The 24,520-nt window shown below is 40.9% G+C and overlaps 1 protein-coding gene across 1 annotated transcript in view; it reads left to right on the forward strand.

Annotated features, from left to right (window-relative positions):
- TNFAIP2 (TNF alpha induced protein 2) overlaps window positions 1–5,940 on the forward strand; it is a 29,206-nt gene extending 23,266 nt beyond the window's left edge. Inside the window, exons 9-13 of the mRNA XM_074213166.1 lie at window positions 1,261–1,383; window positions 2,130–2,285; window positions 2,475–2,596; window positions 4,285–4,417; window positions 5,234–5,940. Of these exons, the coding sequence (XP_074069267.1) occupies window positions 1,261–1,383; window positions 2,130–2,285; window positions 2,475–2,596; window positions 4,285–4,417; window positions 5,234–5,308 (609 nt within the window). The 3' untranslated portion in view covers window positions 5,309–5,940. The remainder of the gene's footprint in view (window positions 1–1,260; window positions 1,384–2,129; window positions 2,286–2,474; window positions 2,597–4,284; window positions 4,418–5,233) is intronic.
- Window positions 5,941–24,520: the final 18,580 nt, after the last annotated feature.

The raw sequence follows: 24,520 nt of genomic DNA on the forward strand, positions 1-24,520 counted from the left end.
TGGGGGGCTGGAACAGTCAGATACTCTGAGGTGAGTGGGTAGCCTTCTCTGAGAAGGCACAGGAACCACAGATGGGAAGCTGGGAAAATCGTGGCCCAACTGAGGTTGTTTCCACCTCATCTTCTCCTTCCCAGCCCCCAGACTTCCCCCTGTTGCCACATTCCCAGAGTCTGTTTCCTGTGCTCTGCCCTGAAGGGTCCTGCCCCTCACCCACTTCCAGGGTTGGTGTGCCTGGACTCAGATACATCCTACATACCTTTATTTCTCAGAAATGTTTTAAATCCTTCCCTCCCACCCCAATAATATTTGCTTTAAAACTTGTTCTGGGACAGGCAGAAGCCTATATTGGGTCATGAACCCTTAGTTCAGAGCAACAGTTCTCACATTTTTGGTTGCAAGACTCCTTTTACACACAAGAGTTTTTACTTGCACGAGTTGTAACTAATGATATTTTGTTGTCGAGTCATTTTTTTTTTCAGTTCTGATTCTTTGTGACTCTTTTTTGAGGTATTTTCTTGGTAGAGATACTGGAGTGATTTGCCATTTCCTTCTCCAGCTCATTTTTACAGATGAGGAAACTGAGGCAAAAAGGGCTAAGTGACTTACCCAGGGTCACACAGCTAGCATTTGAGCTCAGATTTGAACTTAGGTCTTCCTGACTTCAGGCCTGGCAATCTGACTACTATGTCAACTAGTTGCCCTTCTATTGATACTTGCCATCCTAGAAGTTATAATGTCTTCGTATTTTTGTGAAAATGATTTTGATCATGACACAGTCTAAAAGGGTCTCAGGGACCACCAGGGATCCCTTGGATCACTCTTTGAGAAACACTGCTTTAAAAAAGCACCTCTCCTATGGCTGTTTCAGGGATAGCTAGAGGTCCCTGAGTCTCAGCACCTTCATTCCCCTAAAGAGGGAGCCGTTATCTCCCTAGAGAAAATGTCTCCCCCAAATCTACCACATAAAGAATGAGAGTTTCTTGCCTTGGGCTTGAACTTCCTGTGAGAGGCAGAGAGAAAGGAGAGAGGCTGAGGCTGGGGAAGGTAAAGAGGGAAGGACTGGAAATCTAGTTCTACCAGATTGTGTTCGGCATGTGAACCTGGAAATGAAGGTCAAATACTAACTGACTGACACATACACACCCCTCCCAATAGCCATATTTGTGTGTGATGTGTGTGTGTGTGTGTGTGTGTATTTTCAGTTTCGGGGGAATCAGGGGCTAAGCATCTTTAACCTAAACAAAACCATTCCTTCTTTAGCCCCTGTTCAAGAGGCTGACGAAGACCAGCTGGACCACACATGAGGAAACTGTGGCAGAAATCATTAAGGTCACCAGTGACCGTCTGCCAGAATTCAAAGCTCTAAGAAAACGGTACCAAGAGGTAAGGAGGATGTAGCTGGGCCAGGAAGTATATCAATATATCACTTTAGCCATTAGTAACAGGAAACCTGTCTGACAATCTGACCCCTACTCCACCCTTTTCCCTACCTTCATTTTGCCCATATGGGCTGTGGGAACAGTCCATGCCCCTTGGGAGGAGGAAGGGATGGATCCAAGGACATCTTTGTGATCCCTCACCCTAGGAATCTCTGTAGTAATCTCCCAATACACACCTGTCTTGTCTCACAGGGATGTTATAGAAATGTGGATTATTTTTTAGTTCAATCTAATAATAATAGCTAGAATATTTAATAATTTTAAGGTTTTAAGAGCACTAAAATTTTTATCATATTTTATCCTTACAACCCTTTTATGTATATGAAGAAAATGAGGCAGCTGGGGGGCTATATTTGAACCTGGGTCTTCTTCACTCCAGGACCAGTGTTCTATCTGCTGTTCTACCTGGCTGCCTCTGATCTAATCTCTAATCTAAGGGAAAACTTGCTCAATAACTTTCTGCCCTTGAATCTGCCCTACAGGTTGAATTAGATAATATAAAATTCTAGAATCTTGGGGTATCTAGTCCAACCAGTATCTGAGCATCATCCCAGAGAAGTCATGATCTAGATCTTCCCCTTCTTTCCCTTCTAGACCCCTCAGCACTTCCTCCAATTTGGTGCCCTATATTTTGTACATGCTCCCGGACCCTTGTGCTTACCCAAGCTATTCTGTCCCCCCTGATTTCAGGACATCATGGAAGCTATCCACCTATACCTGGTGAAGGAATATATTATCCAGCTCAGCAAGAAGCGGCTAGTGCTGAGGACTGCTGATCTTCAGCAAACCCTGGCCCAGCAGATTTTGAACGACACCAAGAACATCCAGTGCTTCTGTGACCAGAATGTAAGGGAACAGCCTTTAGCAAAGAAGGCAGACTCTGAGGGGTCTCTGAGGGGAAAAGAGCAAGATAAAGTTACTTCCTGGGGGGCCCTCCATGATGTGGTGATGAGGTTCAGTCTGGGGCCAGAGTGGTTTACCCCAGTGCGGAATAGAAGTCTTGAGGCATAACTGACCAGGTTCTTTCTCCTTCAGGAATCTCCTGCCACCTGGCTAGAACCAGCCCTCCGTACCCTGGCAGAAATCATTCGCCTCCAGGATATTAGTGCCATCAAGATTGAGGTGGCTACATTTGCTAGTCAGTTCCCAGACTTCAGGTGAGTGGAAGAACGGAAAGAAGTTAAAATTCATCCCAAATCTATGCATTTGACAGATGAAAGAAATTAAGTGTCATAGATTTGAAGCTGGAAAAGCTCTTAGAAATCACCCAGTTCAATCATTTCATCTTACATATAAAGAAACCCTAGGCCTAGTGACTCACAAAAGGTCACATAGATAATGTTGGAAATGGAATCTGAAGCCAGGTCACTTGCTTATCTCCAACAGTCCAACTACCTCCAAAGCACCACTTTATCTTCAAAACTGCCTATTTGAAAACCAAAAAAAATGGTTTAAAAGGAAAGAGGTGAAAGTGGCATTTTGACTTCTCTTTTCTTCAGTGTTGAAAATTCTTCCCACTAGAAATGTGATTTCCAAGATCATAGAGTCAATCAGTGGCATTAGAAGGGTTCAAAAAAACTCTTCTTTGAAGAAGAGTTAGGATTATAGCTGGAACTTGAAATCCAGGAATCCATAAAGTACATATGAGAAAACAAAGTATTCTAGACATGGGGACAGCCAATAGAAATGTACCAGATCTGGAGATGAAGTGATTTGTCTGAGGAATAGTCTATAGGAAACAGCTAGGTAATGCACCAGCCCTGAAGTCAGGAGAACCTGATTTCAAACCTGCCCTCAAACACTAACTGTGTGACCCTGAGCAAGTCACTTAGCCTCAGTTACCTGAAAAAAAAGAATAATTGTCTCAGATGTCAAGAGGTCTCTTGACTTCTACTGTTTGTTCCTGAGGACCAGTATTCAGGAACTGGGGTGGAGGCCAGGGAGTAAGGAGGTTCTCCTTATCCTTGGGAAGCACGGTCTTGGAGGGAAAAAAATAAGAAGCAGCCCTTAAATAATAGCAATAGTCTCACTAATATTCATGTGCCTTTGCTCCCATAATTTTGTGTCCTCCCAACAGCTCTAAAAGGATAGGGCAGGGATCTATTACTTCTTCCTCTTGAGTCATTTCCTGGCATTTCAGTCCCTGATTCTCTGATTTCAACTTAAGCCTCCCCAGACTTCTTTCCCACTGTTTCCTCATCACTTCCTGCTGTATAGTCCCTCCCTGTGTAAGCTGTTCCCCAGTCTGAAAGACAGGTCTTCCTTCTTGGAATCCTTTCCTTCCTTCTTTCTCCATAAAGTCCACCCCCCCTCTTCCATTCTCAGCCTCTCCAGTCAAATGTGATCTTCTCTACTTTCCAGTTTCTTACAGAATTTTATCCAGACTGCTGCATTGCACTCACATCACCTTATTTTGTATCATAGTTATTTATGTAGGAGTTCTTCCTCACTGTGAGTAAGGGCAGAGAATGCACATTTCTCTTAGTATCTTCACTACTGGTAGAGTACCAGCCCTGGAGTCAGGAGGACCCAAGTTCAAATATTTAATAATTTCCTAGCTGTGTGACCTTAGGCAAGTCACTTAATCCCATTGCCTTGCCAAAACAAACAAAAAAAAAATTATGTACACCCAGAACTAGTCTCCTCTCTGGGCCTCAGTTGAGGTGGGTTAGACTAAATGAGGTCTAATTTTAGTCTAAATGACCTCAAAAAATCCCTTCTAGCTCTGACATTTTTAATTATAGGTTGATAAGGGAAGATTGAAGGACAGAAGGAAGAAAGGCCCAAGGAGAACCTTGAATGCCAAGTAACATTCCCCTTATCTTGGTATTGTCTTGTCTTACAGCAAAGGACATTTGGGAGCCATTCTGACTATCAAGGGCAACCTGAGCAACAGTGAAATCAAAAGCATAAAAAACATCTTGGAAGTTAGGACACCATCGACCAATTCCTCCAAGGCCTTATTTTCACTTATAAAGGTTGGTTAGCTTTTCACCAAGACCTGGTCTGATCTGGCCATACTGCTGCACGCATCACCTGGAAAACTCTGCCCAGTCTCTTACATGCTCATCGTTCCCTTCTCCCACCCCTGCCTCATGGTACAAGAAACTCTCTAGTAGGAGCCAGCTGGTGGCCCAGAAGATGGTCATGTGCCTGAAGGTTATGGAGACTGAGGCTCCTGGGATCCCCCCTCCCCCAGACCTTCCAAGGGAAAACCCAAGGTCTGATATCCAAAACCTGGAGAAGAGTGGTTCAGACCCTGCCCTTTGAATCAAGGCAATCGTGACAGGGCAGGGGTCCAGGAAAGACTGGGATTCACTCACCTTTAAAGAACTCAGACTCCCTTTCTGTTAAATGAAGGGATCAACTAGATGATCACTAAAGTACCTTTCAGTCCTGATATCCTCTGGCTCTAAGTCACTTCCCATGTCTGGTCCTCAATTGAAATCTGTTCCAGCTCTTCTGTATTCTGTGATTCTAAAACTCATCCTAACTCTGATAGTCTCTATCCAGCTCTGTCCTTCTCTGGTCTGGGATTCTAAACATTCAATGTTCTGTTCTACCTCTGGCATTCTTTCAGTTCTATGAGGCTAAGAAAGGAGAGATGGCACCCCCAAATTTCACAGTCAGAAAATGTCTGAGCTCAGTCTTCTCCACAATCAGAGTAGTGAAACCCCAAGTCAGATGGGAAAGCTCCCAGGAGAAAGCTGCCCCTCTTCTAGCCCAGGCCGCTGCCCTTTCTGCTGGCCTCTCTTATCTAAGGGCTCTTTCTGCTCCCCTGCTCCTCTCTTCAGGATACTCCTCATACCCATGGAATGGTCCACAGCAGGTTTTTGGTTTGGACCAGGACTGGACCAAGACCTTCTTGAACCTGACTCTGCTCCCCGCCCCCCCAACCTGGGAGCAGCCTGCTGAGTGGGACCAAAGGACAGGATTGGAAATGGAAACCCTCAAGATTCTATACTGGAAGTCTTGATGGAGAGGTCCAGCCTCTTCCCTCCAAACCTTCACCAGAATCTCTTGGAGACCACATAGTTCCCTCCCTCCCTTCTAGAGCTGTGTCTTCTGGTACCTTCACAAACAAAAAGATGTACTAGGACTTCTCCATCCCTCCAGGAAACCAGAAGCACTGGATCTGAAAGGAGGCTCTAGAACCAGAGCCCTCAGGACTCCCATCTATTGTAGGAGATTGAAATCTCTTAGTGACTAGTATTGTTATGTCTGGGGCCCATGTCTGGGGCCCATGGTGGTTCTGTCTCCATTTTGCCTCTGGAGCCCCAGTCTAATGTAAATTGTATATACTGTAGAGAACTTTTTGTCTGTAAGTCATTATATCTGAGATTTGTACTTGAGTTTTTAATAGTTTGATATTAAAACTTCTGCTGAGCAGTCTTGGGTGGAATGTCTTTATTCTGAAGTTCAGCTTCATTTTTGCACTAGAGTAATAATAATTATTCTTCCTGGCATAACAAATCATTATTTGAATAGATACTCTCTTAGGAATTTATTATTTATAAAGCATTCAATCTTCTCAGAAACAAGACTTATCTGTTTGTAGATGAGGAGGGACCCATGGCCTCAGAGATCTCTCAAGTTAAATGAGAGAGCTAAGTTTCAAACTCCAAGCTAGTATACTTTTCAGCTATATCACAGAAACAGGGAGAGCAGGGAAGGTGTTTAAATCCAGGGATTTTACAAATGATATGTCTTGTATGATTTCATATTTAGAATTGATATCATATTGGTTGGGGAAGGACCTGAAGGGAGAGAATTTGGTTCTCAAAATGAAAAGGGAGAATGCTAACAACAAAAATTACAAAATAAAACACAAATGAGGAAATATGCTCAGAGAGGGGAAGTGACTTAGAGTCATAGGATTTAGAAATGAAAAAGACAATAAAGATCATCCAGTCAGATGCCTTCCTTCTGTAGAGTCCCAGGGAGGGAAAAGAACTTATCAAGACCACGAGGAGAGATGGTTGACAGAGAAACTCAATTTCCTGATCCCCTGCATGGATTCTAACCATGACTCCCACACAACCTTGCCTATTTGTATACATAGTAAGCTCAATCCTGACCACAGATCACCCTTCATATGCTTTCCTAGAGATAGAAAACTTCCCAAGCCTGAAGTATAGTCAAGCTAGTTGTACAAAAACATATACAATATAAGGATATCTCTAACTTTGCAACTTCAAAGTCCTGTTTTGTCCTCAGAGATCTGAAAAAAATAGCAGTATAACTCAGTCCCTGTCCCTGCCAGCAGTCTCTCTCAGAGTGCCCTAGAATTTTCTTGTTCTCCCTTCCTATGTGGGAAATTGGAATCATAAAGCAGAGCTAGACCCCTGGGACTGAGTCATGAACACACACTAACACACACTAACACATCTCTACCATTTCCTTGTGAATAGGATGCAGATGTTGGTGAAAGAGTCGGCTCAGTACTCATTCTGAAGGTGAGTCAGGATTCAAGCTGGGAATAATGTCATGGCTTAGTCAGGACAGGGTCTTGGTCTGGAAGTGGATCTGATCTCTGGAATCAGGAGCATTTCTACACTAGCTCCTGGGGTATGTAAAGACTAATTATTCCTAAAAACTACCTAGAAAACTGTAAAGTAGTGTGATGGAAATTAGATTTTGGCAAATACCTCCTACTATCAAAATAAACTTCTTATAGATAAATAATTTGGATTTAAAAGGTGATATCATAAACTAGCAAGCAAGAAATTTCCTATCAGGTCTATGAATAGGGGAAAGAGTTCATGACCAAGCAAATCATAAAAGAGGATCACAGAAGAAAAAACTAAATATTATTATTATGATTAAATTTATAAAATTAATTTTTTTGCACAGAATGGATAAAGCTAAAATTAGAAAAAAAATAGAAGAAAATATTTGTTCTAAGTTTCTGATAAAGGCCTCACTTCTAAGATATATAAGGAAGTGATTCAAATTTGTAAGAATAAGATCCATTCCCCAATTGCTCACCTGAAAAGTTGTCAAAGGAAACAAACAGGTAGCTTTAAAGGATGAAATACAAACTATCAACAATATTATCAAAAAAAATGTTCCACATTACAAACAATTATAGAAATGCAGCCCTGATGTTCCACCTCACAGCTATCAGATTGGCATACATAACAGGGAAAATGAAAACTATTGGAGGGGCTGTGAGAAAATAAGCATATTACTGCATTGCTGATAGGGGCCATGAACTGGCCCAGTTATTCTGGAAAGCAATTTGGAAGTATGCTCCAAAAACCACCAAATGGTACATACTCTTTTCTTTAACCTAAAGCATCTGTTCTCCAAGGATGACCCCTCAACTCCTGGAGGTCCCCAAGAAACTTTGAAAGGATTTTCCCAGTCAAAATTATTTTCATAGTAATACTAAGATATTATTCCTCTATTAAAATATTCATCCCTTTTCCAACTAAATAATTATGTGAGGCCAGATTTTTTTCATATTTCTCAAACAAAAAAAACATTGCAACAGATGGAATGCAGAAAGAGACATGAGGAGCCAGCTGTCTTTTATTAATCTAAGCACTAAAGAGATTTTCAAAAATATGTAAAACAATGTCACTGTTTAGATTTGAGGAAAAATAATAATCATTTTCATTAATATTTTTATGTTAACATGTGGTAGATTTATTATCATAATTTTTAATGAATTAAGGCTTTTAAAAATTCATAAGTTTTAATTTCAAACACATTTAATATAAATTGATAACCAACATAAGCAAACATAATAAATGTCCATTGATAGCCTACATAAAAAAAGCTCTTTGGAGTTCTTAATAATTTTAAGTGTGTCATGAGTACCTGAGACCAGAAAGTTTCAGAACTACTGACCTAGAGATAACACTAATGACCCATACCCTAAAGGGATCAGAGAAAAAGGAAAAGAACTTATATATACAAAAATATTCATAACAGCTCTTTTTTGTAGTTGCAAAAAACTGGAAACTAAGGGGTGCCCATATACTAGGTATTGACTGAACAAATTATTGTATATCATTATAATGTAAGGAATAATGACAGTCTATTCAGAGAAACATGGGAAGACTGTACAAACTGATGCTGAGTGAAGTGAGCAAAAACAAGGAAATAATTTATATAACAACAACAGTATAAAGACAACTATGAGAGAACTTAGGCAATGACCAACCATGGTTCTAGAGGACAGATAAGGAAGCACAGGTTACCTTTCTTCTGAGAGAGAAGTGAGACTCAAGATACAGAATGATACTTTGTTAGTCAAGGCCAATGTGGGAATTTGTTTTGACTCTCCATATTCAATGAAAGGGAGATAAGCATTTGTTATTTGAAAAAAAAAAGATAAAATGAAATTTTCAAAAAGGAGTCTTTAGGGGTGGCTAGGTGGTGCAGTGGATAGAGCACTGGCCCTGGAATCAAGAGTACCTGAGTTCAAATATGACCTCAGACACTTAATAATTACCTAGCTGTGTGGCCTTGGGCAAGCCACTTAACCCCATTGCCTGGCAAAAAAAAAAAAAAAAAGGAGTCTTTTTAAAGGTAGGATAAGGGTTCACTCCAGGGTTTCAATCAGGACCTGCAGTCAGGGCTTGTCAGGTGGCAGAATAGAGAGGTATTTGAGGCTCTTTCTTTGTCAATGGTAAATTTAAAGCTAGTTTTTGGTATTCTCCCTCAGGTCTGTGACCTTGGACTTATCTGTATCAGATGAATCTAAGCCAGGTACTTGAAATAGAGGAAGGAATATGATTTTATTAAGCAACAATTATGTGGCATGCATAAGTGTTTTTATAAATATTATTTTATTTGATCTTCACAAGACCCTTTAAATTAGTACCCTCATTTTTCAGGCAAGGATTCTAAGGCAGATAGATGTTAAGTGACTTACCTAAGGTCACACAAATAATATCTATCTGTGGTCATATTTAAACTCATATCTTCCTGACTCTAGGTCCAAACTTTATTCACTGCCCCAACCTTGACATCTCAGATGAGTCAGAATTCAGTTTGAGCAATGTGCAAATTTAGTTTTAACTTCTATCTTAGACCTCATCTATCTCAAGTGTTGAACTGAGATTGGGGCTAGGGTCAAGGCTCAATCTGAGACCCGGGTTGATTATTTAGTTCAAATTATATAGAGGAGTTGGGACCAGTGACCAGGATCAGAGCTCCTCTATGACTGTGGTCATATGTGATCAATCTTGGGTCAGAGATCATTTAGGGACCATTCTGGAGGATCCATCTAGAATCAGGATGAGTGTTCTATCTGGAGGTGAGGTATGCCTTCAGTGTGAAGTTTGGGACGGTGGATCTTCTGTGAAATGAGGAATATGATAGCATCCAATGAGACAGGTCCCTCGGCTGGAGAAAGGCCTTGGGAAGGAGAGAACAGAGCATTTTCTCAGGTCTTTGCTCAAGGTGCCCTGACCACCACAACAAATGGAACTCCCAAGGAATGAAAGAAAGAAGAAACAGAAGATTCATTTTTTTGTTAAAACTATTTTTTTCGCAACTACATGTGAAGAAAGTTTTCAGCAGTCACTTTTTGGTAAGGTTTTGAGTTGCACATTTTTCTTCCTTCCTCCTTTCACTCCCTCCTTCCCCAATATAGTCTAATATAGGTTATACCTATATAACTTTATTAGACATAATTCTGATTAAACATATTTCTGATTATTCTTTCACAACAAAAAAGGAAGGAAAAACATAAAATAAATTTTAAAAGTTGAAAATAGTAAGCTTTGATCTGCATTCAGACCTCATAGTCCCTTCTCTGAATGTGAATAGTATTTTCCATCACAAGTCCTTTAAAATTGTCTTTGATTGGGCGGCTAGGTGGAGCAGTGGATAAAGCACTGGCCCTGGAGTCAGGAGTACCTGGGTTCAAATCCAGTCTCAGACACTTAATAATTACCTAGCCGTGTGGCCTTGGGCAAGCCACTTAACCCCATTGCCCTGAAAAATCTAAAAAAAATAAAAAGCAAAACATTGTCTTTGATTATTGTACTGTTGAGTTATCATTAATGTGTAACTTGTTCTTCTAGTTCTGCTCACTTCACTCAACATCAGTTCATGCAAGTCTTTTCAGGTTTTTCTGATGTTCCACCCCTCATGATAGAAGACATTTCTTCTAGGGAAAAGTCTTAGAACTTGTAGGTTGTCAGCCATCCTGGACTCAGGTGGTATTTTCCAGATTTAACCACTCTAATCTGGAGAACTATAACATCTAATATAATTCCTCCCCAAACCTAAAGTGATTGTCAGACTTGGACAGCAGTTGTGAGATCACCAGGTCCACCTTGATGATTTTTACAGAGGACAAAAGGGGAGATCTGAGAAGGGAAACACTTGTGGGCCAGTGGCCCCAACATATAGTGACCCAAATCTCCTAATCCCTAGATCTGGGCTCTCTACTGTACCCTGCTGACTGTCATGTATTCTATCCCTCATTCTACTCTGCCTTGAGAGCCAATTGTTAAATTTTTCAAGGTGAATATTTACACTACTGAAATCAGCAAAGGCTGCAAATGGGGCTTGATTTATTGTTTTGTTGATTAGATTTAAGAAAGTGACAAAGAAAATGTTAAGAATGCAGATTAAATTTATAATGTAAATTTGGGAGGGGGGAGTTAGATCTTTTTAGTTGTTAGACTTTTACTACTTCCTATATCTAATATGTCACTATTTGCATTAAACTTTGATCCTCTATTATAACCATAGATCATTAAGGGGATCTAGGAAGGATATCAAGACAAACTCCACCTATTTCATTGGTCTAGTTCAAGTCCTGATTCAGTGTCCAGTCTGTAAAGATAACATGTAAGGATTCTCTCCCACTACTCTAGTTGGGAATTCAGAGTTTGTACAATTGAGTCATAGGAAGAAAATCCACTGGATTTTCCATAAATGAACTACAGCATGAGGTGCTGGGGTGGGGGGGGAAGGGGAGAAGGGAAGACAATGGAGACCATCTGTCCCTACCACAGGAAAAGGAAAAGAAAGGGTCAGATGTGATTCCAGGGAACACCAACTTGGACTGGCTAATTTCCTTTACTATCACAATTGGGCAGCTAGGTTTAATGGAGAATGCTGGGCCCAGAGTCAAGAAAACTTGATATCAAATCCAATCTAAGACATTCACTAGCTGTGGGACCCTGGGCAAGTCATTTAACCTCTGTTTGCCTTAATCCACTGAAGAAGAAAATGACAAACTATTCCAATATCTTTGCCAAGAAAACCCCATCAATAGTTTGATCCATAGAGTCACAAAGAACTGGACATGACTGAACAACAAACAACAACAATGGAACCAGAAGGAAAATATAACAGCTGCCACTGCTTCATCAGCTTGGATTATATTCTCAGTTCTAGCTGCCTCTCCCATCTAGGCTTTGTAATATAAAACTATTTTGCAATATAATCACATGCTCTTAGGAACAAATACTGAAAGATGGTGAAGTGAAAAAAATAGTCAATAAACATTTATTAAGCAACAGGCACTGTGCTAGGTGCCAAGAATACAAATTTAAAAAAAAGAAAAAATAACAGTCCCTGCCCTCAAGGAGTTTACAATCTGAAACAATACACAAAAGGAGGCAGAAATTGTGGGGTCAAAATCAAGCATTGATGCTGATGGGAAAAGAAGTCAGGTGGAAAATTCTGAGCCCTCTGTAAAGAGAGGCTTTGGGAGGAATTTGTGGCTCTGCCCTTGGCCTTCCAGGCCAAGGGGAGATGTCACAGAGATTTTTGAGGAAGTGTTGAGTTTCAAAGCTTAGTCAATCTCCATGACAATAAGATTTCTAGTCTTGAAATCATAGGACCTGGGTTCTAATCTCAGTTCTACTTCTGCCTTTGTGATCCTGAGCAAGTAATTTAATCTTTCTGTGCCTCCATTTTTTCAACCTGAGTTACTGGAAGGACACTGATGTCATTCATAGCAATAGGAAATTTCAGAAGCAGAGAGGGAGAAGATATCAGCTTCTATTTTTGGACAGGTTGAATTTGAAAATAACTCCAGTTATTTGGAAATATCCAATCAATAGTCGTTGATATTGGACTAGACCTCAGGGAAGTGACATAGATGATATATATAGATCAAGGAACCACAACATCACAAAATTTGAACAATGGAAGGGATCTCTAGCCAACCCACACATAAAAGGGATTTTCAAGTTTAACAAGTGGCCATCTAGACTCTGCTTGATGACTTTGAAGGAGGGAACCCCACCACACCTTGCCCACCTCACTTTCAGACAACTATCATCTTTGAAAGTTTTCCTGGATATATAAAGGCTAAGGTTTTACAACTCTTATTCATTGTTCCTGGTTCTATCCTCTGAGTTCAAGGAGAATATTTACACTGAACAGCCAGCCTGTCAAATACTTGAAAATACCTATAATATTTTCCTTGTATCTTCCCTTCTCTGGGCTAAACTCAACCAGTTACCTCAACCACTCCTCATCCAACTGAAGGCCTTTCAACAATATGGTTGTCCTCATCTCAAGAGTCTCTAGCTTATTGACGCCTTTCTTAATCCATGGTGACCAGAACTGAACACAATACTCAATGCTAGGTGTAATGGACACATAGAAGAGTAGGATTATCACCTTCCTATTCCTGGAAGCTATACTCTCTAAATGCAACTGAAGATCACAATGACTCTTTTGGATGCTATATCATATTGCTTATTGTGGTCTACTAAAACCCTCAGATCTTCTTCAGAACAACTGTTGTCTAACCCTGCCTCCTCCATCTTATATTTATGAGGTTGATTTCCTGTACCCCAGTTTTTATTTTTATCCCAGTATTTATATTTATCTCTATTTAATTTAATTTCTTCACTAAAAGTTAACCTATTTCTCCAACCTATTGGTATCTTTTGGAATCCTTACTGTCAATCAGTGTGTTGACTATCATACTTGATTTTGTCTAGTCTACAAATTGGATGAGCACACTGTCTTCATCCAAATCATTGATTTAAAAAAAAAATTAAACATGGTACCAAGCGCAAATCCCTGGAGCATTCCTCTAGAAAACTCTTAAGCCCCATTGACATCAAACCAATTCTGAACTAATTTCAGTCACTATGCCTTCTATGTCCTAGGCACTGTGCTAAGCCTTGGGGATTTTATTTTAAGGAAGCAGTTCCTATCTTCAATATACTCACAATATAATAAGAAAGACAATAAGCAAACAAGTAAGATATATATATATGGATAACTAAGAAATAAATAAGAAGGGGAAGACATTAGAATTAAAAGGGAGTTAAGAAAGCTTCTTGTAGAACAGGGGTGGGAAATGTCCAGTCTATGGACCTTATAAGATCCACAAAATCATTTGGTCTGGTGCTGCCAAAGCAACTGCAGGCAGGACTCAAAATTTAATAAATCTAGCAGCTTTTTAGGGGTGAATTAATTAAATGTTTCACAAACATAGCAGGTTAATTTTTAAGTTGATAATTTTGTACAGTCTGAGAATGATGTTATAAATATCCAAATGGCCCTTGAAAGAAAAAAAAAAGGTTCCCCACCCCTACTGCAGAAGGTAAGAATTTCAGTTGGGGCTTGAAAAAAGACAGCAGGCTGAGATAAGGAAGGAGGATAATTTCAGGCATGGAGGACAGCCAGAGAAAATGTTCAGAGTCAAGAGATGGAGTGCCTTGATGCGGAACACCTAGGAGACCAGCACTACTGAATCTAATTATAATATACCTAGCCCTCATCTCTCCCTCTTCTCCAGAAAGAATCATATGACATAATGTATCAAATGTTTTGCTAAAATATAGTTGAACAATATCTACAGCATCCTCTCTGTATACTATTTTAATTATCCTGTCAAAAAAAGGAAATGAAGTTAGTCCAGCATGATACGTTCTTGATAAAATCACCCTGGCTCTTTGTATTCCCTGCTTCACTATCTAGATATTTGCCAACCATTTTTTCATTCTCTGATTTTCCCAGGGATCAAAGCTTCTGGCCTGTAAGTGTGCAAAGTCTATTTTTTCCCTATTTTAGGACAATATTTTCCCTCTAAGTCATCTGCATATATCTGGTGGGAGTTGATATGGTCACCAAGAGAGAATATTTAGTAGTAACTGTCCTGTGGTATTGAAGAATACCATGATATTAGTGAAGTGATATCATGACATGGACATAAGGTTGATTAAAATGAGGGGGGTATTGTACAGCCTCCATTCTCATTATCCCATGTAAGTCCAGGTGCCTGACATAATAATATCAGAATGGTTGGTGATTAGTGGGAGACCTTAAACTTTTAGAATCGGGTCTTTCCCATATCACCAAGACACTTCACCAGTATGGTATCATCTCTCAATGATCTAATTTTGTGCTTGCCAAGACAAGCACATGAGTTGGTGACAAATTTTCAACAGTACAATAAAGCTATCTGTCATTTGATGGTCTATTCTACCTTGTAACCACATTTCCCCCAGATCTCAAAGACTTGGGTTTCCTGGAGCTGCCTGGTGTGTCATGGGAATTCCATCACCAGATTGCTAGTCAGTTTGAACCCACTCTTTTTTTTTTAGGTTTTTTTCAAGGCAAATGGGGTCAAGTGGCTTGCCCAAGGCCACACAGCTAGGTAATGATTAAGTGTCTGAGATCAGATTTGAACCCAGGTACTCCTGACTCCAGGGCTGGTGCTTTATCCACTGTGCCACCTAGCCACCCTAGTCAGCTTGTTTATAGTCAGAACTATGCATGATTATCCTCAAACTTAGTTTGAAACTAAGGAGATTAAAGTCAGCTTTAGTTCTTGACTAATGAAAACATTCTTGACAATTCTGATCATTATTGCATTGGTGCAAGAATTTCACCTCTAACAGTACACAATAAAAATGCCCCTGCTGTCCCTTCTAATCATGACCCTAGTTCTGAAAAACAACAGAACAGAACCAGCATCCTATTCTATTATTCCTACCTGGGATATCCAGACAACTTGGTCCTGCTTTGAACACTCTAATTTTTTTCAAGGGAGAATATGAAGAGAGAGAAAAAAGAGGATTCAAAACAAAGTTTGAGTTATAAGACCCTGATCAAAACACAATTAGAGGGAACTAAGATGGCGGCATGAAGGCAGCATTTCCCAGGAACTCCTTCCCCCCAAAAGCCAACAAATTATGATACTACTCAAAATTTAGAGGGGCAGAACTCACAGAAAGACTGAGTGATACATTTTCCCAGTCCAAGATAACTTAGAAGTTCCTTTGGAAAGATGTGTTTCACCAGGACCAGGGGTTGGAAAAAAATTCGAGGTCACAGCACAGCCCAACCCAGCCCAGAGATCACTGGCAACAGCTTGAAGGGGTGGGGAGAGAACTCTGTTACACCAGAATGAGTGTGGAGTAAGGAACACCAGCCGCAGACTCTTCAGTGAGAATTTGGAGAAACCAGAGCCAGTAAGGGGGTCAGAGAAAACTGCAGAAATTTCTCTGCTCTCCCTCAGGGTAGGACTCTGCTGTTAGCCTACACACAGATCCAGGTTGCAATTTGGGCTTCCATACTAAGTAACCAAGCAGGATCCCTCCTTATAGCTCCAGGGCAGAGAGAAGTGAGGTGATTATCTACATATCAAAGCATGGGCAAGAGAGCATAAGACCTTGGAGGAATAAAGGTCCCAGTGGGGTGTCCCCCCCCCAAAAAAAAAATCCAAAGCCTTTGAAGTGCTGTCTTGGGCTGAGGAAATGAGTAAACAACAGAAAAAGAAGAATCTGACCATAGAGAATTACTTTAGTCCCATGGAAGATCAAAACACATACTCAGACGATGACAAAATGGAAGCTTCAGAATCCAAAACCTCTAAGAGAAATAGAAAATGGGTTCAGACTAATGGATGAGCTCAAAAAAGACTTTGAAAAGCAATTAAGGGAAATGGAGGAAAAATTGGGAGAAAAATGAGAGCAATGCTGAAAAATCATGAAAATCAAATCAACAGCTTGGTGAGAGATACACAAAAAAATACTGAAGAAAATAATATGTTAAAAACCAGTTTAGGTCTAATGGAAAAAGCAAAACAAAAGGCAAATGAGGAGAAGAATGCCTTAAAAAGCACAACTGGCCAGCTGGAAAAGGAGATTAAAAAAACTCTCTGAAGAAAATAATTCCTTCAAATGCAGAATGGAACTAAAGGAAGCTGATGACTTTGCAAGAAATCAGTAAGAAATAAAACTTCCAAAAAAGCCAAAAATTAGAAGAAAATGTGAAATATCTCATTGGAAAAACAACTGACCTCAAAAACAGATCCAGAAGAAATAATTTAAAAATTATTGGGCTATCTGAAAGCCATGACCAGAAGAGCCCAGACTTCATTTTTCAAGAAATAATACAGCAAAATTGCCCTGAGTTCCTAGAAGCAGAAGATAAAACAGAAATCAAGAGAATTCACCATCCACCTCCTGAAAGAGATTCCAAAAGAAAAACTTCTAGGAATATTATAGCCAAATTCCAAAACTCCCAAATCAAAGAGAAAATTCTAAAAACTGCCAGAAGCAATTCAACTACTGAGGTTCCATAGTCAGGATTACACAGAATCTGGCAACATCTACATGACAGGCTCATAGGGATTGGGATATGATATTCCAGAAGGCAAAAGATCTTGGTTTACAACCAAGAATCAACTACCCAGCAAAACTGAACATCCGGGGGTGGAGCCAAGATGGCGACAAGAGTGGAGCATGTCCTAGGAGCTCTCTCATAAATCTTTGAAACTAAGGACTTTAACTAAATTTTTGAGAGACAGAACCCACAGAGGGACCCAGTGAGGCAGTTCTCCTACTCAAGGTAACCTGGACAAGAGCAGAAAGGCTCTACTCCCCGGGGTTGGAGGGGCAGCCCGCCAGAGGGGCGACGTGCCAGAGAGAAAGAACTTCAGCCTCCCGGAGGCAGCCCCAGGGCACTGGGAGCCGTAGCTCCCAGCAGCCTGGGAGTTTCCTGACCTGCGCCCTGGGGAGCACCGGGAACAAAGTGGGGGACCAGCGGGGGACCTCTGCCAGAGCGAGCATGTGGAGCCCAGCCCTCAGGGCACACAGCAAGCTGCTTGGCCACTGCATTCCAGATCCAGAAAACAGCAGGTGGAGCCGGTAAGCAGGAGCTCCCAGGGCATGAGCCCATTGAACCTAGGGAGGGGAGTGAAGAGATAGAGACTGCAGAGCTTTGTCCTCTGTTCCTGGAACAGGACTCTGGGGTTCTGACCACATTCAGATCCTGATCACAGTCCAGCCCCCCCATAGAACAGCAGGGCCACCCCACACCTGAGTCCCGTGGCAGAGGGGGGGGAGCTTGTGGTCATTCACAGATCAGGAGGGTGGACAGAGCCTCACACACTGAGATCCTTGTGGGAGTGTCCCAAAAGCTCAGGAAGCACCCCCAAAAAGAGGCTTAGAGGGAAAATGAGCAAGCAGAGAAACAAGAGGAACACCATTGAGAAATATTTTGCCTGTGAGCCCAAGAAGGATCAAAACACTCAGTCTGAAGATGAGGAAGCACAAGCTCCTGCATCTAAAGACTCCAAGAAAAACAGAAAGTGGGCTCAGGCTATGACAGAGCTCAAAAAAGACTTTGAAAATCAAATGAGGGAGTTAGAAGAAAAACTGGGAAAAGAAATCAGAGAGATGCAGGAAAAACATGAAAATGAAGTCAGCAGCCTAGTCAAGGAAATCCAAAAAAATGCTGAAGAAAATAGCATGCTAAAAACCAGCTGAGGTCAAATGGATAAAACAGTTCAAAAAGTTACTGAGGAGAAGAATGCTTTAAAAAGCAAAATTGGCCAGATGGAAAAGGAGATAAGAAAGCTCTCTGAGGAGAACAAATCCTTCAGACAAAGAATACAATTCAGGGAGATTGATGAATTTACCAGAAATCAGGAATCAATACTTCAAAACCAAAAAAAATGAAAAATTAGAAGAAAATGTGAAATATCTCATTGAAAAAACAATTGATATGGAAAACAGATTTAGGAAAGAAAATTTAAAAATTATTGGAATACCTGAAAGTCATGATCAGGAAAAGAGCCTTGACATCATTTTCAAAGAATTACTACAGGAAAATTGCCCTGATATTCTAGAAGCAGAGGGCAAAATAGAAATGGAGAGAATCCACCGATCCCCCAGAGAAAGAGATCCCAAATAACCAACCCCTAGGAATATTATAGCCAAGTTCCAGAACTCCCAAGTCAAAGAGAAAATATTACAAGCAGCCAGAAGGACACAGTTCAAATATCGTGGAGCTGCAGTCAGGATCACACAGGACTTAGCAGCAGCTACATTGGAAGCTCGTAGGGCTTGGAATATAATATACCAGAAGGCAAAAGAGCTTAGAATGCAACCGAAAATCAACTACCCAGCAAGGCTGAATGTCTTCTTCCAGGGAAAAAGATGCACTTTCAATGAACCAGGGGAATTTCAAATATTCCTGTTGGAATGGCCAAAGCTGAACAGAAGGTTTGATCTTCAGATACAGGACTCAGGTGAAGCATAGAGATTGGAGGAAAGGGGGAAAATATGAGGGACTTAATGATGATGAACTGCATGTATTCCTGCATAGAAAAATGACACTGATAATACTCATATGAACCTTCTCAGTTAATAGAGCAGGTAGAGGGAGCTTTTATAGTTGAAGCACAGGAGAAAGCTGAATTCGAAGATAAAATATGGAGTAAAAATGGAGTCAATAGAAAAAAGGGGGGGCGGCTAGGTGGCGTAGTGGATAAAGCACCGGCCCTGGAGTCAGGAGTACCTGGGTTCAAATCCGGTCTCAGACACTTAATAATTACCTAGCTGTGTGACCTTGGGCAAGCCACTTAACCCCATTTGCCTTGCAAAAATCTAAAAAAAAAAAATAGAAAAAAGGGAAATGTAATGGGAGAAAGAAAAAGGAGAGGGGGAATAGGTCAAGATATTTCACATAGTAAGATTTTTCTTTATTACAATGAGCTATTGCAATGATATGGAAGGGAGGAAGGCAAGGAGGAATGAGGGAATCTTCACTCTCATCAGAGGTGGCTAGGAGAGGAAACGGCATATATACTCAATGGGGTATAGACATCTGGAGTAAGAAGTGGGGGGACAGGGGGAAGGGGGAGTGATGTGAGTGATGGAGGAGAGGATGGACCACAGGGGGAGAGTGGTCAGATATAACAAATTTTCTTTTTTTTACTTCTTGCAAGGGGCTGGGATTGGATGGCCTGTCCGGGACCATAGAGTCAGGTGGATGCTGGGCCTAAGGGGTGGTATGGGGGCTCAGGGCCTCTTGGCCCCAGGACCAGGGATCTGTCTGCTGCATCACTCAGATATGCTACAGCAGAGTCAGAATGAAAGGAGAGAGAAAAATATAGTACATGGTAGTGGAGAAATACGAAAGGCAACAGTGGAAAAATATGGAAGTAACTTGTGCCATGGGCTTATCATAAAGAATGTGACCCACTCGCGACAGAGTTGTTGGTGTTGGAACAAAGACTCAAGTACATTTTTTATTATTATTATTATTTGGGGGGGGAGTGCAGGGCAAATGGGGCTGGGTGGCCCACCTGGGGTCACATAGCAGGATGATCGTTGGGTGTCTGAGGCCAGATTTGGACCCAGGTGCTCCTGGCTCAAGGGCCAATGCTCTGTCCACCACCTAGCCACCCCTACTATTATTACTATTTTATTTTATTTTGAGGTTTTTTGTTTTTTTTTTTTTGGTTTTTTCAGGGCAGTGGGGTTCGGGTGGCTTTCCTGTCACACAGCTGGGTGATTGTTGGGTGTACAGGGCGGGATGTGGGCTTGGGTGCTCATGACTCCAGGGCTGGTGCTCCATCCACTGCACCACCTGGCCATACCTACAATTATTACTATTTTTTATTTTAATTTTTTTTCTCTCCCCTTTACTTTATCGCTCAAGTGAATCTATATTTTTTGGGGGGGAGGGGGTATTTTGTTTACTCTTAAACAAGAATATTTTTATTAATGTATTAAAAAATCTGTACAAAATGATAATAAATAAATATTAAATATTGAAAATTGAAAAAAAGAATTGAAAAAAACTGAACATCCTTTTTCAGGGGAAAAGGTGGACTTTCAATGAAACAGGTGACTTTCAAATTTTCCTATTGAAACAACCAGAGCTGAACAGAAAGTTTGATCTCTAAGTACAGGACTCTGGTGAACCATAGAGGGGGTGGAAGAGAAGGACTAACTATGAGGAACTTAATGATATTGAATTGTTTTTATTCCTGCATGGGAAGAAGATATTGATAATTCATATGAATTTTCTCATTTATAAGAGCTGTTAAAAGGAGCATATATAGACAGGACATAGGAAGGAGCAGAATATAATTGTATAATATAGTAAAAAGATGGAGTCAATGGGTGATAAAGGAAAGTACTGGGAGGAAGGGAAAGGAGTTGAAGAAGAAAGAAGCTAAGAAATTTCACGTAAGAGTCAAGAAAAAGCTTTTACAATGGAGTGGAAAGGGGAAAGACAAGGGGGAATGAGTGAGCCTTCATTCTCATCAGAAATGGCTCAGAGAGGAAATAACATACACACTTAATAGGGTATAGAAATCTATCTTACCCTAGATAAAAATGAGAAGAAAGGGATTGGATAAGGGGGAATGGGGGGAGGGAAGGGTGGAATAGGTGATAGAAGAGAGGGAAGATTGTGGGAGAGGATACTCAGATAAAACACACTGCTGAACAGAGCCAAGATGAAAGGAGAGAGAGAATAGAATAAATGAGAGTAGGGAAGATTAGAGTGGAGGGAAAAGCAGTAATAAACAGTTGCTAAACTGTGGGAAAAATATTGAAGCAACTTCTCTGGTGAACTTATGATAAAGAAAGCAACTCACCCCAGAGACAGAGCCATTGGAATCTGAACACAGACTGAAGTACATTTTTTTTCTCTCTCTCTATTCTTGAGGTTTCTCATCTTCTTGGGGTGGGGGGAGTTTACTCTTATAACACATTCAATTTCTATCAATGTATAGCATGGAAATAATGTAAAGACTATCAGACAGCCTTCTGTGGGGGGGTGAGGGGAGGGAAGGGAGGGTGGGGGAAAAATTGTAAAATCCAAAACCTACAAAAAATGATAGGTAGATACTAATATTGTATATAATTGACAAAAAACAAATAAAATGCTAAAAAAAAAAACCACAGAATTTTGTGCTCAGGTTTGGGTACCACAGTTTAAGGGCACTGAAAAACCAGACCTCATCCAATGATGAGGAGTCTGAAAACCATGCTATCATGAATATCACTTAAAGGAGCCTCAAAAATAAACCTTCAAATACTAAGAAGAGGGATTTTGCTTTGTCTCCAGATAGTTCAAAGAAATGAGAGCAAATTTAGAGGGAGATAGCTTTTGGTTCATTGTAAAGAAAAACTTCCTTTGGTGTTCAGGTATAGATTGAACTGAAAGCCCTTTGAAGCTTCTTTCAACTCTAGTTTCTGTCATCATTCCTGGGGACAAAGAGTAGTTCAAGTACTAATGGTCTAGGAAAAGGGCAGACTATAAATTCTGAAGATATTGCCATCAACAAGTCTCTTTTTGACTGCCTTACCACAAAGCCTGAGTAGGTCCCAATCTCTGAAGTAGGGAGTGATTATTGCTGTTTTGGGTGACCAAAGTCAGACTACTTGGCAAACTAGTTACTCTGAAAATTAAGAAGCCCCAGCTATATCTTCATCCCAGCTGCTAGAGGCCATTCCCTTCTTTGGAAGGTTCAGACAAGCTCATCCCTGTTAGAGATTAGCACAGTAGAGATTTCTTTCATAGATTGACTCTAAAAAAGCTCTGGTTTTCCTCATTCAGCTCCACCTCTAGTCTTTTTGTAATAATAATAATAATGATTGTCCTTTATTCTCAAAGAAGACCATGACATCAGGGAGATGATATCATTATAAGCAAAGGAGTTGGATTTGAGTGAGGGGGCTCTGTGCTAAGTCATCAGCCTCACTTTCTCCTCCAGCACCATCCGGGACCAGTGGCCAGATATGAATCAGGGAGATTCCCTGGATGTGAGGCAATCAGAGTTAAGTGACTTGCCCAGAGTCACACAGCTAGTTAAGTGTCAAGTTTGAGGTTGGATTTGAATTCCTGTCCTCCTGACTCTAAGGCCAGTGCTCTATCCACTGTACCACCTAGCCATGCTTTTTTTCTAGTCTTTTTGTATTCTGGGTTAGACCGCCTTCCCATGAAGGAGGTTAGTCTTCTGCCCAAAGACACAGTAGAGCAGTAACAAACTGTATGGCTACTTCCCCTCAAACCCACCACAGGTCTTCCATAAACTCCAATCCTTCATTTTCACTTCCTTTTAGACCAATAGAGAAGGAACAGGCCTGGCCAGGCCTTGAAATCAGGAAATTAATTCAAGTCTGTGGGAGAAAGGAAGAGGAACAGACTCAGGCTTAGCCTTCCCAAAAATTCTAGCATAGCAATGAAATTCATAAAGACACTAAAGAGGGATAAATCCAGGTATACAGTGAATGCTAAGGAGAAGGAATTGTCATTTCTTGGAAGAGGTCAGTGAAGGCAAGTCTAGAATTGAATCTTGAAAAACTAAGAGAGTTGCTCAAATAGTCCCTGAAAAAAGGAACCAAGGCACCAAAATCCTAGGAATTATATTTTTTCCTGGCTTGGAAAGAAAGGAAGCTAATATAAAAGAAGACCCAAGATGGGAAGAAGTGCAACACCCAGGGTCTTAGGGACTTAGGACTCATTCCAAAGCAGCCAATCCAAGTCCAAGGAATTAGAAATTTTGAAGATTCAAGGAAGGGCTTCTCTAGGCTTCATTGGAAAAGATTAAGAGAGAGCCCACTACAAGGAATTTGAAGCAAATCAAACCAATTGTTTGGAGAGGTTCCTACCATGAAACAACTCTGGCACTCAGGGACCAGGCAGGAACAACATAAGTAATGACAGCAATCACCCTTCCCCTTTGTACTTTTCACAAGTTTTTCTGTTCCTTTCTTTCCTTCCTGAGAGGGGAGTTATTATCCCCATTTTTCAGATGTAGAAACAAGCTCAGGAGCCAGAGGGTTACTCTGGGCCCCTCCTATTTTCCTCTAGTAGATGACTAATGACCAAAGAAGGAGGTACTAAAGCTCTCAATAATCCCTACCCTGGATTAGTAGAAAGAACCCTGGACTCGGATTCAGGAGTGCTGAGGTTCAGTTCTATCCCTGATATTTACTAGTCATATGACTGAGAAAAATCAAGATCACAAATCTAAGGTGGACTAAGAAGGAAGACTGTGTGCAGGGTTGGTGGTCCCTTGCAGGGAGGTTCTGGGCTGTGGACTGAGAAAGGAGAAAGTTCAGATAAATCCATGTGATTCAGACCCCAGGAGCAGAGGTGAGATCTCAGCTCCAGAACCTAGTTCAGCATTAAAGGAAGAAACAGGGCAGGAATCCCAGATGAATGGGGAACCAACAGTTCGATCACTGAACCAACTGAACTTCTCAGGTGATGGTAGACACCTAGTCTAGGTACAGTTTGTTCTTGCTTAAACTAAAACCCAAAGTCAGGAACTTGCCCATGATGAAAAGAAAACAATTACCAGGATCATTAGTGACATAGGACCCCTTTCAAGGCAGCCAATCCAAGTTCTACCAGGACTTTTGGAATCAATGGAGATTCCATTCCAAAGGTATTCTCTAAGCTTCAGTGGAAAATATTATGGTTATGCCCCTATAAGGAGATTTTCATAAAGCAAGGTACAGCCTAGAGGGGCTCTAGCATGAAATAACTCCAGCTCAGAACCCAGAGAAGAGGGATAGTAACGCTTCACCTCAGATCAACTAGATTTTGCCCCAGATTAGACTACTCGAGAATGTTGAAAGCTTGAAGTTCCCCAACCTGTCCCTGAGATCCTGGGATAACACAAGTCTCAATGCTTCAAGCAAATAGCAAGGGAACCAGCCCAGATCTTCCCTCCTGAAGTATCACAAAACCCAGCCCTAACATCAAATCTAAATTGAGGAAGTAGTTTGAAAGAATGAGCAAAAATATATAGAAATGTGAACTATCATATACAGGAATTCATCCCTAGTATTTTTAAAAGCCCTTACCAGGGGCAGTTAGGTGGC

This window comes from Macrotis lagotis, chromosome 1 (genome assembly GCF_037893015.1).
Source record: "Macrotis lagotis isolate mMagLag1 chromosome 1, bilby.v1.9.chrom.fasta, whole genome shotgun sequence".
Taxonomy (NCBI): domain Eukaryota; kingdom Metazoa; phylum Chordata; class Mammalia; order Peramelemorphia; family Peramelidae; genus Macrotis; species Macrotis lagotis.